The 10,920-nt window shown below is 47.0% G+C and overlaps 3 protein-coding genes across 3 annotated transcripts; 2 read left to right on the top strand and 1 right to left on the bottom strand.

Moving 5' to 3' along the window:
* Positions 1 to 11: 11 nt before the first annotated feature.
* On the bottom strand, positions 12 to 1,558 carry LOC136187094 (major facilitator superfamily domain-containing protein 10-like). Its single transcript, XM_065974611.1, has one exon. The coding sequence runs from the start codon at positions 1,543 to 1,545 to the stop codon at positions 127 to 129; it is 1,419 nt and encodes a 472-aa protein (XP_065830683.1). The 5' UTR covers positions 1,546 to 1,558; the 3' UTR covers positions 12 to 126.
* On the top strand, positions 1,161 to 6,568 carry LOC136187082 (DIS3-like exonuclease 1). The gene is made up of 31 exons (XM_065974597.1): positions 1,161 to 1,770; positions 1,816 to 1,871; positions 1,926 to 2,003; positions 2,055 to 2,206; positions 2,271 to 2,352; positions 2,416 to 2,566; positions 2,615 to 2,709; positions 2,762 to 2,835; positions 2,895 to 2,960; positions 3,020 to 3,108; positions 3,169 to 3,269; positions 3,341 to 3,370; positions 3,415 to 3,494; positions 3,557 to 3,710; positions 3,769 to 3,848; positions 3,908 to 3,976; positions 4,028 to 4,126; positions 4,179 to 4,271; positions 4,331 to 4,534; positions 4,587 to 4,743; positions 4,802 to 4,897; positions 4,945 to 5,030; positions 5,085 to 5,151; positions 5,213 to 5,300; positions 5,359 to 5,420; positions 5,478 to 5,588; positions 5,641 to 5,783; positions 5,835 to 5,929; positions 5,988 to 6,070; positions 6,123 to 6,248; positions 6,306 to 6,568. The coding sequence occupies exons 1-31, from the start codon at positions 1,638 to 1,640 to the stop codon at positions 6,474 to 6,476; spliced, it is 3,171 nt and encodes a 1,056-aa protein (XP_065830669.1). The 5' UTR covers positions 1,161 to 1,637; the 3' UTR covers positions 6,477 to 6,568.
* A 311-nt stretch (positions 6,569 to 6,879) lies between these two features.
* LOC136187085 (uncharacterized) lies at positions 6,880 to 10,897 on the top strand. Its single transcript, XM_065974600.1, has 12 exons — positions 6,880 to 6,948; positions 7,116 to 7,539; positions 7,600 to 7,718; positions 7,778 to 7,866; positions 7,921 to 8,149; positions 8,207 to 8,316; positions 8,394 to 8,666; positions 8,719 to 9,006; positions 9,315 to 9,916; positions 9,967 to 10,098; positions 10,148 to 10,351; positions 10,403 to 10,897. The coding sequence occupies exons 2-12, from the start codon at positions 7,117 to 7,119 to the stop codon at positions 10,655 to 10,657; spliced, it is 2,724 nt and encodes a 907-aa protein (XP_065830672.1). The 5' UTR covers positions 6,880 to 6,948; position 7,116; the 3' UTR covers positions 10,658 to 10,897.
* The last annotated feature ends 23 nt before the right edge of the window (positions 10,898 to 10,920 follow it).

The following is a 10,920-nucleotide window of genomic DNA, read 5'->3' on the forward strand; positions in this document are numbered from 1 at the left end:
AGATATTTTCGGAGAAGATATTTTTGGAGAAGGCCACCGCTATCTGTTACTATGACAACAACAAAAAACTTAAACGCACAAAAGTCAAAACAGAAAAGAAATAAGCTAAGACAGATAATTTCATTTTTAAGAACTTCTACTAAGCATTGCTAAAGGTATGAGTAAAAGGACGGCGCCACCCACATAGCAAGTGACAGAATCGATGCTCCAGTACACAGTGCACGCCGCCACTGGGCCGAGGGCTCGCGACAGCGCTCCCAGCGATCTCAGTATTCCCATCAACGTGCCCTTCTCATCGTCATTGCCGAATTGAGAGACAACTGACGTGATGCTTGGCACGACAGTACCAGCGCCAAATGAATACAACGCCAAGCCGGCATAGAGCAGAGGCGCACCATGAGCGAATGCCACCATGACAATACCTGGTATGAGAACGACAATTCCTTGGCACGCCGTTTTCATTTCTGATCCAGGCGGTCGGCGTCGTAGGTATCCTCCTTGGACTGCAATCATGATGATGCCGATGTAGAGAAACATTTTCCCCTGCTCCATGCCCGTGTAGTGAAATCGGTGGTGAGTGAGAAAGGTGAGCGAATATTCGAGACCAGAGAAGAGAAGCAGGAAGAGAAAGTAGGCGACGCCGAGCAGTCGTACGCGTTTGTGTTGCGACGCCGAAAGACTACTGACGGCGTCAAAACGAAACAAATTGACGGGATTGATGAGATTCGTCGTCACGTCGGCAAACGACGATCCAAGCGACTTGGCACGCTTTTCGCTGGGAAGGGTCTCGTCGAAAAGAAGCCAGAGCAGAACGAAACCAAGTGCAGTGAGACACAGTGCAAAGAGTGCGGGATTGGAAAACGGATACGATTCGGAAGTGACGTCGATCGACTTAGGCGAATAGCGCGAGAAGAGTGCGCCGAGCATTGGACCGATGAGAAAACCAAAGCTGAACGCCACTCCGATGACGGCCATGCCACGTGAGCGCGTCTTCGCCGACGTCACGTCGGCGACGATAGCCGTGCAAAGGCTCACGTTCCCTTTACTGAGCCCGCCGACGACGCGCGCCACGACGAAAAGGCCGAAATCGTTAGACGCGGCCCAAATGACGTAGGAAGCGCCCACGCCCACGATCGAGCCGAGCAGAATGGGTCGACGACCGTAGACGTCCGATAGGGCGCCAATTGCAGGCGACGCGACGAATTGCAGCAGGGAGAAGAGAGAGCCGATTAGACCACCGAGAAGAACGATGTCGTAGCGTTCCGTATCCGGAGCGCCGATTAGATGCTTGAAATGTCGCACGCGACTCAGTACGGCGCCGTAGAGGCCGTCGCCGCTCGCCTTTCGACCGTAGTATTCGAGAATCGACGGCATTAGGGGAAGGATGCACGTGAAGCCGATCAAATCGACGAGAAGCGACGCGAATATGACGATGATCGCCTTGTGCGCGCGCTTTGCGCGCTCCTTTTCTTTTGCTGCATCCTCCGCCGCCGACGATTCGTCAACCGGCGGCTCGGCAACGGTTCGCGATCGAATCTCGGCCATTCGAAGCAAGAAAGGATATCCGGGGTGTCGCGGGTGTGTCGACGAAAGAAGCCAAACGCCGCCGGCGATCCTTTCCGCCTTTGTCCCCCAAAATGGCGACCGAGCGGAAGGAGAAGATCCTGCGACTTGGGAGTCGCAGTAAGGGCGTTGTCAACGTTGTTCGAGAGCACTACCTTCGAGACGACGTCGTCTGTTCGTCAGAATTGCTTCCTGAAACCGTTCGAGGTATGTAGAGCTATTTATTTTGCACGCATACCTACTTCACTGCAGAGAAAAGGCCTTGCCTGCCAGCCGATGTCACTCATTACATCGTCCCTGATTGCAAGGTTTTTTTTCCTGGCAAATGCGTTTCCTAACACTTTTGTATTGTTGTTTTTCAGTCGATTAAACATTATTTTGAAATATTTGATTTGCCCGAATTTTCCGGATTGATTGTCACTCAGACGGCGATGAACTACGTTCGCTTTCTGAAATCGTATATTTTATATTTTGTCACCTAATAGATTTAGATTAAGCACAGATCCAGTCGCAATTTTTATCTCAAAATTCGTCAACACGTGTCTGATTTGCGAAGGCAGTGGGTAGTCTTCAGTAATGAGCACTGCAGGCATTGTTACGATGACCGACAGCCCAATGAACCAGTGGACTATTGGGAAACGAGGTGTCTTCAAAATACCGACTATTGCTTAGTTTGAATTAAGAGCGTATTTTTTTGTCACTTCTAGACTCGTTCACCTTGCCTGTTCATACCTGTACGAATTGTTTGAAGGGAGAATGCCTATAGTGATGATATGTGACAATGCTGAAGTGAGCTTCGTGGAATCAATTTATATGCGTTCGTCCAAGACTGTTTTTTTCCTACTGTAACAGTTTGTTGCGACGTTCAAAAGTGCTACCTTGGGAGTTTTTATTCTGTCAATGCGCGACTACCTGATGACTTTTTGGTCGGACTTGGCACCTGCTCACGAACTGTGGGACTCATTGAGCCTCAGTCTGTCTGAACAGCAGAATGTCCACAGCGGTTTGTTACACTGAAAACAAAACTCTTGTTTATTGAAAAATTATGTAGAAAAGAGGACAATTCGACTAAGCGGTGGCTCGTCAAGAGAGCGTCAGTACTGCGATCACTTAGGCATAGATGAACTAGAGGCAGGAATTAAATCTGTGAGAGAATTTTTCTCGCGTTTTCTACCACTGATAGTGGCTTGCGACTTAGGGTCGGTATCTTCTGGGTCGTTTGAAAGTGAGCAAACACAGGCCCCAGCACGAGGCTCAGGTTTACATTCACAGGTATCCTGAAATGAATTCCGACACGCAAAAACAAATAAGAAAAGCAAATCTTTCTTTAGCGAGTCTTCTAAGTTTGCTGAATTGAACGGTGCTGATGAACCGTTTGTTTTCGGACCTCAGCATAGGTGAGAACAAATCTTCGCCGCCAATTAAATTGTCGCAATGACTTGGGGGGATTGAACAGAAATCGTGCCATTCACCGCGACATGGTCGTTGTTGAGCTGCTTCCTAAATCGGCATGGGGACAAATGCGTCGCTCTCTCGTTTCTTCTGGTGCTGGAGCCGCGTGACATTCAACTATAATAATGACCTCGTGTTTTGGTCCTTCATTAGATAGCAGAGATGATGCAATAGGACGTGTGGTACCGTCGGCAAAGGTTGTTGGTATATTGCAGAGAAGCTGGCGTGAATACGTTGCATCGATTTCAGAAGAGGTTAGTGGCTTGATATTCTCAAATGCATTTGGCTACTAATTAATTAATTAATTAATTAACTATGTTCTTAGAAGTTCGCTCATAGCAAAGGAGTAGAAAAGGTTAATTATTTGAATTGTGATAAATAGGTAAATAGTTTCTGTAGATATTGGTAGTACCATATGATATCAGGATCCCAAAGATAAGGATAACCACTCGACAAGCTGCTGTGTTGATAAATCAAAGGTAACAGACGTCAGACGTCAGACTGCTGATTGGTTACTGAAATCGTTTTATGGCTTTCCCAGAATAGTAGTTCGTATTGACTCGTGGGAGACGGACTCTCTTTATCCGAACGGTCATTTTGTGAAGTCTCTCGGACCCATTGGAAACGTGGATACGGAGACCGCCGTTATTCTCACAGAAAATGCAATCAAAGTCGGTCCTTTTAGCGAAAAGCAGGCACGAAAAACAGCGAAAGAGGCGTGTTTTTTACTTTGTCATTGAATCCGATTGATAGATGAAGGAACTTCCAGTTAACACATCCGAAAATCCTTGGCAAGTAAGCGTCGAGGAGCAAGCAAAAAGAAGGGACCTCAGGTAGAGTAAATCACTACATTACGCTTCACTTTTCTACGCAAGACGTCTCTCCTCCAAAGGAAAAGTCATTTAATTTTCAGCATAGATCCAATTGGCTGCGAAGACGTTGACGATACGCTCTCAGTTAGGTAGTCGAATCCTTCGTTGTCTTGTTGCATTATCTAATCCCTTTCCTAAAGGCAACTGAGAAACGGCAACATTGAGCTAGGCGTTCACATTGCCGACGTGTCTTACTTCGTTCCACCTAATTCTCAAACGGATCTGGAAGCAAGAGCTAGGTTGGAAACTTTGAAACTTGGGTTTCAGCTCCTTCTGCATTGTGTACTATAGAGGTACGACTGTCTATCTCGCTGATCGCCGATATGACATGCTTCCGACCATTCTCAGCGCTGACCTATGTTCCCTTCTCGGCGGCGTTGATAGGTGAGGACGTACGGTAGAGAATTCGGTTACTGACTATTCTGTTATTCCCCCGTTTTCAGGTATGCCATGAGTGTTATTTGGGAACTGAACTCGGCTACCTACGACGTTAAGTCGGTCTGGTACGGTCGTACGCTTATCAAATCTGCATACAAGCTTTATTACGAGGCAGCTCAAGACATACTGAACGATCAAAAATCGATTGACGAGTATCTAGCTATGATTCCTGAGCTTCGAAACCTTCCGTCAGCTCAGATATCAAAAAAGTTGAATCAAAATTTGCATTTAGTTTGCACAATCTTATATCTCTTTGGCTAGATTGTCAGAGCTTCGTTGGTGCATTACGAAACTGACCGAAATTGCTCGTGTCTTACGAGAACGCAGGGACAACGTGGGAGCGTTGGAACTCGAGGGAGTTGAGGTGCGGGTTCAGATTGGCGAAAAGAATACCATCGAAGATCTTGTCCTTAAAATCGTTTGTTATTATAAGCAGCTCTCGAGCAGATCTTCTACCAGTAATTTTGTCTATGTAGCCTTTGGAAGTTCACGAGACGATCGCCGAGTGCATGATATTTGCCAATCACTGGGTTGCTAAGAGAATTGAAGAGTCATTTCCAACGCGTTCTTTGGTAAGGAGCCGTAGAAAATGAGTCATATTTTACCACGTCTTCTCCAGCTTCGTCGTCATCCCTCGCCAAGAAAAGAGGGATTTTCGCGAATGATTGAGTGGGCTCGTTCGAAGGGATTTGACATTGACGTTAGGTGACGAATAAGTTGAAATTGTAATTGACTTGACTGTTTTTCTCTTCTATTCAGCTCAAATAAAGCTTTAGCAGACTCGCTTGACAAGGCTGTAGATCCGAATGACCCTCAATTCAACAAGGTTACAACGTTTTCTTCTTTTTGAGTGACACCTCTCTTGTACCTTTTTTTTTGTTTTTCAGCTTCTTAGGACGTTGGCTATTCCGGCGATGTCTAGGGCTCTTTACTTTTCAACTGGGGCCATTTCGGAAGCTGATTTCTATCACTACGGTTAGCTGCTTCTCTTTGCACCGTATCTGTGTATTCATGGAATTCGGCTTCGTTTCAGGGCTTGCATTAGACAGGTACACACACTTCACCTCGCCCATCAGACGATACGCTGATTTAGTGGTACAGTAAGATTCGTTTGGTACAAAAGAAGCCTGTTTTGGGAATTTTTCTGTTTAGGTGCACAGATTGCTTATGGCTGCCGTCAATTCGGATTGCTTCTCTTCTGAAGACCTATTGTCCAATGTTTCGTTGCAAGATCTCTGCAGTCACATTAATGAAAGGAACGAAGTAGGTCTTTGCGTTGGGCCAAGCTTTCTATTAGAATAATGATCTCTGCCAGGCTTCGCAGTGTGCTCAAAGAGATTCAGTAGAAATGTTTAAGGCGCTGTACTTTCGAGGCCTTGAAGAAGATAGCGAAAAACGCGTCGCAGAGTGCATCGTCTTGAGTCTTTGGCAAGACGGCGTCGGCATTTTTATTCCAAAGTAGTAGTCTTTAGTTTGACGGCAGTCTTTTCAAATCGCTGATGTACATAGATTCGGAATCAAGGGTCCTCTTTATCTCAAAAACAAGGAGGATCTCGTTGTTCAACCATCAACAGATGGAACGAACTCTGTTGTCTATGGTTCTGGTGCGTTTGGGGACGGCATACAAAAGCATTACATTAAATAATTTATTTATTTATTTAGGTTCATTGATTGAGCGAGGGGACGAAATTGAAATCGTCACATTGGTTGGCACGTACAAATTCAGGCTGTTTGATCACTACAAGGCATGGACTTCTTCATCTGAGAAGCACTTTGATGACGTTTACTGTATGACAGGTCAGAATATCCTTACAGTCATCTTCAGCTCACACTCCCTCTTTCCGCTTTGAGCTCTTGAGTCTCACTCCACTTCTTTCTTCAAGCAGTGCCACTCAGGCAACAGACAAGACAGATGTTGTTAAAGTAGGCGACACCAGTTCACTATACAACGTATTTCCTTCTCATCTCGCTTTTTCTCAGGAAATAAAAGACGATGTTCTCGCCAGCAAAAAAGGAACCGGGAATAAAACGCCAGAGCCGTCTATACTACCATCTCTCAAGGCAGACTACGGACAGACATCAAGTGAGACGAGCCTCTACCATGTCCTGTCTCACTTTCACAGACTCGCGCTAACTGCCGACGACAAGTAAAAGCAGGCGGATCAGCATATTCTTGGATCTTTTTAATATATACGACTTTTATTGGTTTCGACAGAAATGTATGAACGAACAAAAGTAAGATAGTCCTACTCTTCGCTCTGGGTTTCGTAGTTGTGCTTGATGTGATCCCACAGTCTCTGCGCGAAGAAACGTCGATCGGTCGACGAGTTTAGGGAAAGAGTGTGTCTACTCACGCCTCTATTCATGTTCTCCCACAAATCGTCAGCCCATTTGTCGAAGATTCTCTCGAAGACGACGGCACCGACTAGAACGGACACGTAGAAGGTTGAACTTCGTCGAAAGAACGTATTATACAACGTCTGTCCCAACGCCATCGTAACTGAGTTTCGCATGCGCAGAGGCGTGTCAAATGGGCGGACCAGAGATAATAATTATCTCCGGGCGGACGTTGCAAGCATTTTTTCCGCTACCACTCTTCGATTCTCTTCTTTTCGGAAACAAGGTACTTTTCTGTGTGAAGAAGCATCACAAGACCTATATAGACACATACCCCAAACTGCCAAGCACTCAGATTCTAATAGGCAGAGAACTATATAGTAGCCTTTAGATACGGCGCCGCGAAAAATAAGTTGCCACTAAAGTTACTAAACTAATGACGCTGAATTATAGAATGGCTACCAATCTAGTTGGCCTTCTCACGCCCGTCGACGATTTTCCACCGGGACTCCTCCACCATCTCGGTCTTCTAATGAACAAAGAGACTGGATTGACCGGACGCGATTGGCGCGTGCTTGTCAAGTATCTCAACTTGGACACGGCCGAAGTGGAACAAGTTCGTCAGAATGACGATAAAGTCGAAAAGGCGTTGAGCATTTGGTCGCGAGTCGAACCGAATGCGAACGGGCTCATGCTCGTCAAAGTCCTTCGCCAGATGCGTCACAATCAAGCGGCGCAGATTGTCGAGTGTTATCTCGGCGAGGAGATACGCGACGGCGTCGCCGTCGAACTTCGGGAAAAACTCAATCGAGGTGCGCGCTTTGGCTACACGAAGATGATTAGAGAGTGCCTAACGAGACTCACAGACGAAAGACCGGTGCGTTGGGCTGTTAATGAATAGAACAATTATTTTCTGATTGAAATTTTTTAAATTTAGGATGCGTCTGTTGAGCAGATGTTTGCTCATTTCGCATATACGCCTTTGCATTCTGCCGCTTTGTTCGGCCACCTTCCTGCCGTTCAATTGCTTGTTGAAAGCGGTTTTGATGTTAGGAGGTATACGTGTAGAGCGCGACGACGTCGCAAGCAGAGTCATCCCGACACTTTGTTTTCAGATCCAACGCGTCTGGTGAAACGCCGGCTGACGTTGCAGATAAAGGCCTGCACCATCATGTGGCCCAGTATCTGAGAGAAAAAGAAAGGGGTAGAATTGTTTGTGATCGATTTTATTGGGATGGCGGCATTGAAATTTAAACAGAGACTGCCGACGGTGGTGCGGGATCCCCGGCGGTGAAACTGGAGCCTTCTGACGTTAACGTTTTTGTCATCAACGGCGAGTACGACCAACTCGAAAGGGCATTGGAAGGAGGAGCAAATGCGAATGACTCTGGCATGAAGGACTGGTCTCCACTGCACACGGCTGGAGGAAAAGGGGACATGAGAGCGGCGGACATTTTAGTTAGGCACGGGGCTAGTTTGCTCACTCGGTACGTTGTGGTTATGAATTGTTTTCTAATCGACGAAACGGGTCGTTTTTTGCCTAGAAACGACGAAGGACTCACGCCCGAGGATTGGGCAAAGAAATGCAGACATTTTAACGTTGCCGATTTTCTAAAGGAAAAGCGAATGGAAGAAGAAACGAAAGAGAATGCTGGTAAGAAATGCGACACAGACGGCACAGACAGCCTTGAAGTCGGTTCCTTTATTTTACTTGTCTATCGCGCTCTTTAGCCAGCTCGGATTTGCTTCTCAACGCTACAATTACCGTCTCGTATGAGGAAGATGATCCGGTGGAGTTTTCAATCGTCTCTCTCAATATGGCTGACACGCTGAAAGAAATTTCAGACGTTGTCGGCAAGCGCGTCTCCCGTCTCAAATCCAAGGAAAATCCCAACGTGAACGTGACGACGATGAATCAATTGGAAATAATACGAGAGGTAATTGCCATTGCCGACGACAGCCGTTCTCCGACCCCTCCAGACGACGTCGGTCCTCTCAATTTCAGTAAGGCAATCGAAGGAAGGCTCTCGTCATATGATAGAGCGTTTGCTTTTAGATGTGGCTGAGATGGAGCCAAAGGTTGTCGACAATCCAAAGTTTCCAGCAGTTCTCGTGCATTCTCTCGATGACTACTGGAACAAGCCGCATGCCGTTTCGTTTCGACCCTACGATGACTGGCCGATTATACTAAAGCAGATCTCGGCCGTCGTCGGATACGACGTCGACGTTGTCTATACGTGGGACAAACTCTCGAGGATTTCAACGGGCGTCATTCTCGCTCGAAAACAACGCGTCATCGCTGTGAAAGCCAACGTGCGGACGACCGCTCTACGTCAAAAGCTCGGTAAATCAGCGCACCATGTCATCTAGCTAGAATAGTGAGGTTCTCTTTATTGCCGCAATTGATTATGACGGCTCTGTATTCCTAAGCGTTTCTCCCGCTAACGAGTTGTCCTCGATTCGCTGTTTGGCTCAAGCAGAATTCACTTTGCAGTTGATATGCACTGTTTGCGATTCAAAACGACGTCAAAAGAGCGTCGTTTTGCCGCAGTAGAGATTCCTACTAACGCACGTGCATCAAACTTCGACGAGGGGAAACTTTGGCACTGAGTTGTCGTTCGTAGAATTTGTAATTGGTTGTCTGTTTTACAGAAACTGTTCCATTTATTGGGGATCCTCACGAAAAAGAGGTGACATGCGAAGAAGCAGACATCTTCTTGTGGGACCACGGCATCATCGTGCACGTGCCCAATGGCGCCGTCGCCGACGACGACAATGTGAAGATAACCGTGCGAATCAGTCTGCCGACGTATCGATTCGACATCGGCTTCGACGAGTGGAAACGCGGCGAACTGCAACCAGCCGGTCATCCCATTCAGATCTCGACAGAACCGGCGAATTACAAGTTCAAAAAGCCCGTGCGCGTTCGAATTCCTCACTGTGGCGACGTCGAAGTGAATCGCGCCGATTTCAGCGTCGTCGTTCTCGCGGCGAACTCGCAGCCGTCGGCGGGTGGCATCTACGATTTCCGACGTTTCGGTCCCGAGGTTCAACAGGACGTGCGGCACGGTTACGTGTGGCTGTCCGTCACGGAAATGGGTAACTGGTTTTGGGCTTTCGTAAACGCGTCCGTCGCTTGTCGTCTGTGCACGGTCGTCGCTTACTCACACTCGGACAGGCGAATCATGGAACCAGATAGAATCAGATTCAACTTCAAGATAATGATTGTTCCCGGAATCTATTTCTATTTTAGAGTACGCCACTTTAATTAAATCGCGCAAGGGAGATAAAGATTGTTTTGCAGGCGACTGAGAAAGTAGTGGACGAAGACACTACGTACCGAGGAGCAATGCATATCGCCATTCCCTCTGGTCGTTCTGTTGACGTAAGTGTTCGTCCCCTTACAGGCAATTGGACAGCCAATCCCGAGCGTCAGGTAAGTCGTGGACTCTCGGTTTACAATTGTTTGTAGCATCTTTCTTTAGATTTTCTCCTTTGGGAATATTTGGGATTGTCTGCTTGGCAGCGACAATTATCACCACTTTGGCGTCGTCAGATTTCGCTTGCTGTGGACTGGTGATGGCGAGGACAAGAACGCCTCTCCTGTCAAGATGCAATGTGAAATCAATGAGGCGGAAAGAAACGGGTTCACTTTGGTCTGTTGTGCTAATTTGCCAAACAAGGAGTTTGTAAGATAAGACATAGCACTGGTTCATACGCGAGGCCGTTGTTGTTTATAGGACAGTTGCCTGTCAGCCCAAGCAAAGGAAGAGATATCTGAGTTGATCAGCAAAAGTAGAAGTCCGCTTCGAGGAGTGGACGGTCTCGCCGTTGGATTGGGGATCACATTGCCTCCTGAAGCTTCTGCAGCCCCCGTTCGTCATGTTCTGGACGCGTTCGATAGAAGAAATGGGGCAAAGCATGAATTACGCCTGGTGCTAGAGCACATGAATCATGGAGAAGCCGTGGCCATTTTGGACAAGGATCACAATTAGCTAACTGACAAGGTACAGTGAGAGTCAGAAAGCGCGAATTACTTGTGACTGTCTTTTGTGTGTGTGAAGCGCTTCTTTGTTTGTAAAGTCTGTCTGAGCTGTCTGTCTGTCTGTCTGTCTGTGAATGTACTTATTCAGTGACTGTTTTTGACAGGAGAATTGCGCTGCAGGTTCATAGTTAGAGCCTTAGATGGAGAGCGGTCTATATATACGTACGCCGTACACGTACGCCATCATCCAGGTCACGGATACGGCTGCATGAC

This window comes from Oscarella lobularis, chromosome 5, assembly GCF_947507565.1.
Source record: "Oscarella lobularis chromosome 5, ooOscLobu1.1, whole genome shotgun sequence".
Lineage (NCBI taxonomy): Eukaryota > Metazoa > Porifera > Homoscleromorpha > Homosclerophorida > Oscarellidae > Oscarella > Oscarella lobularis.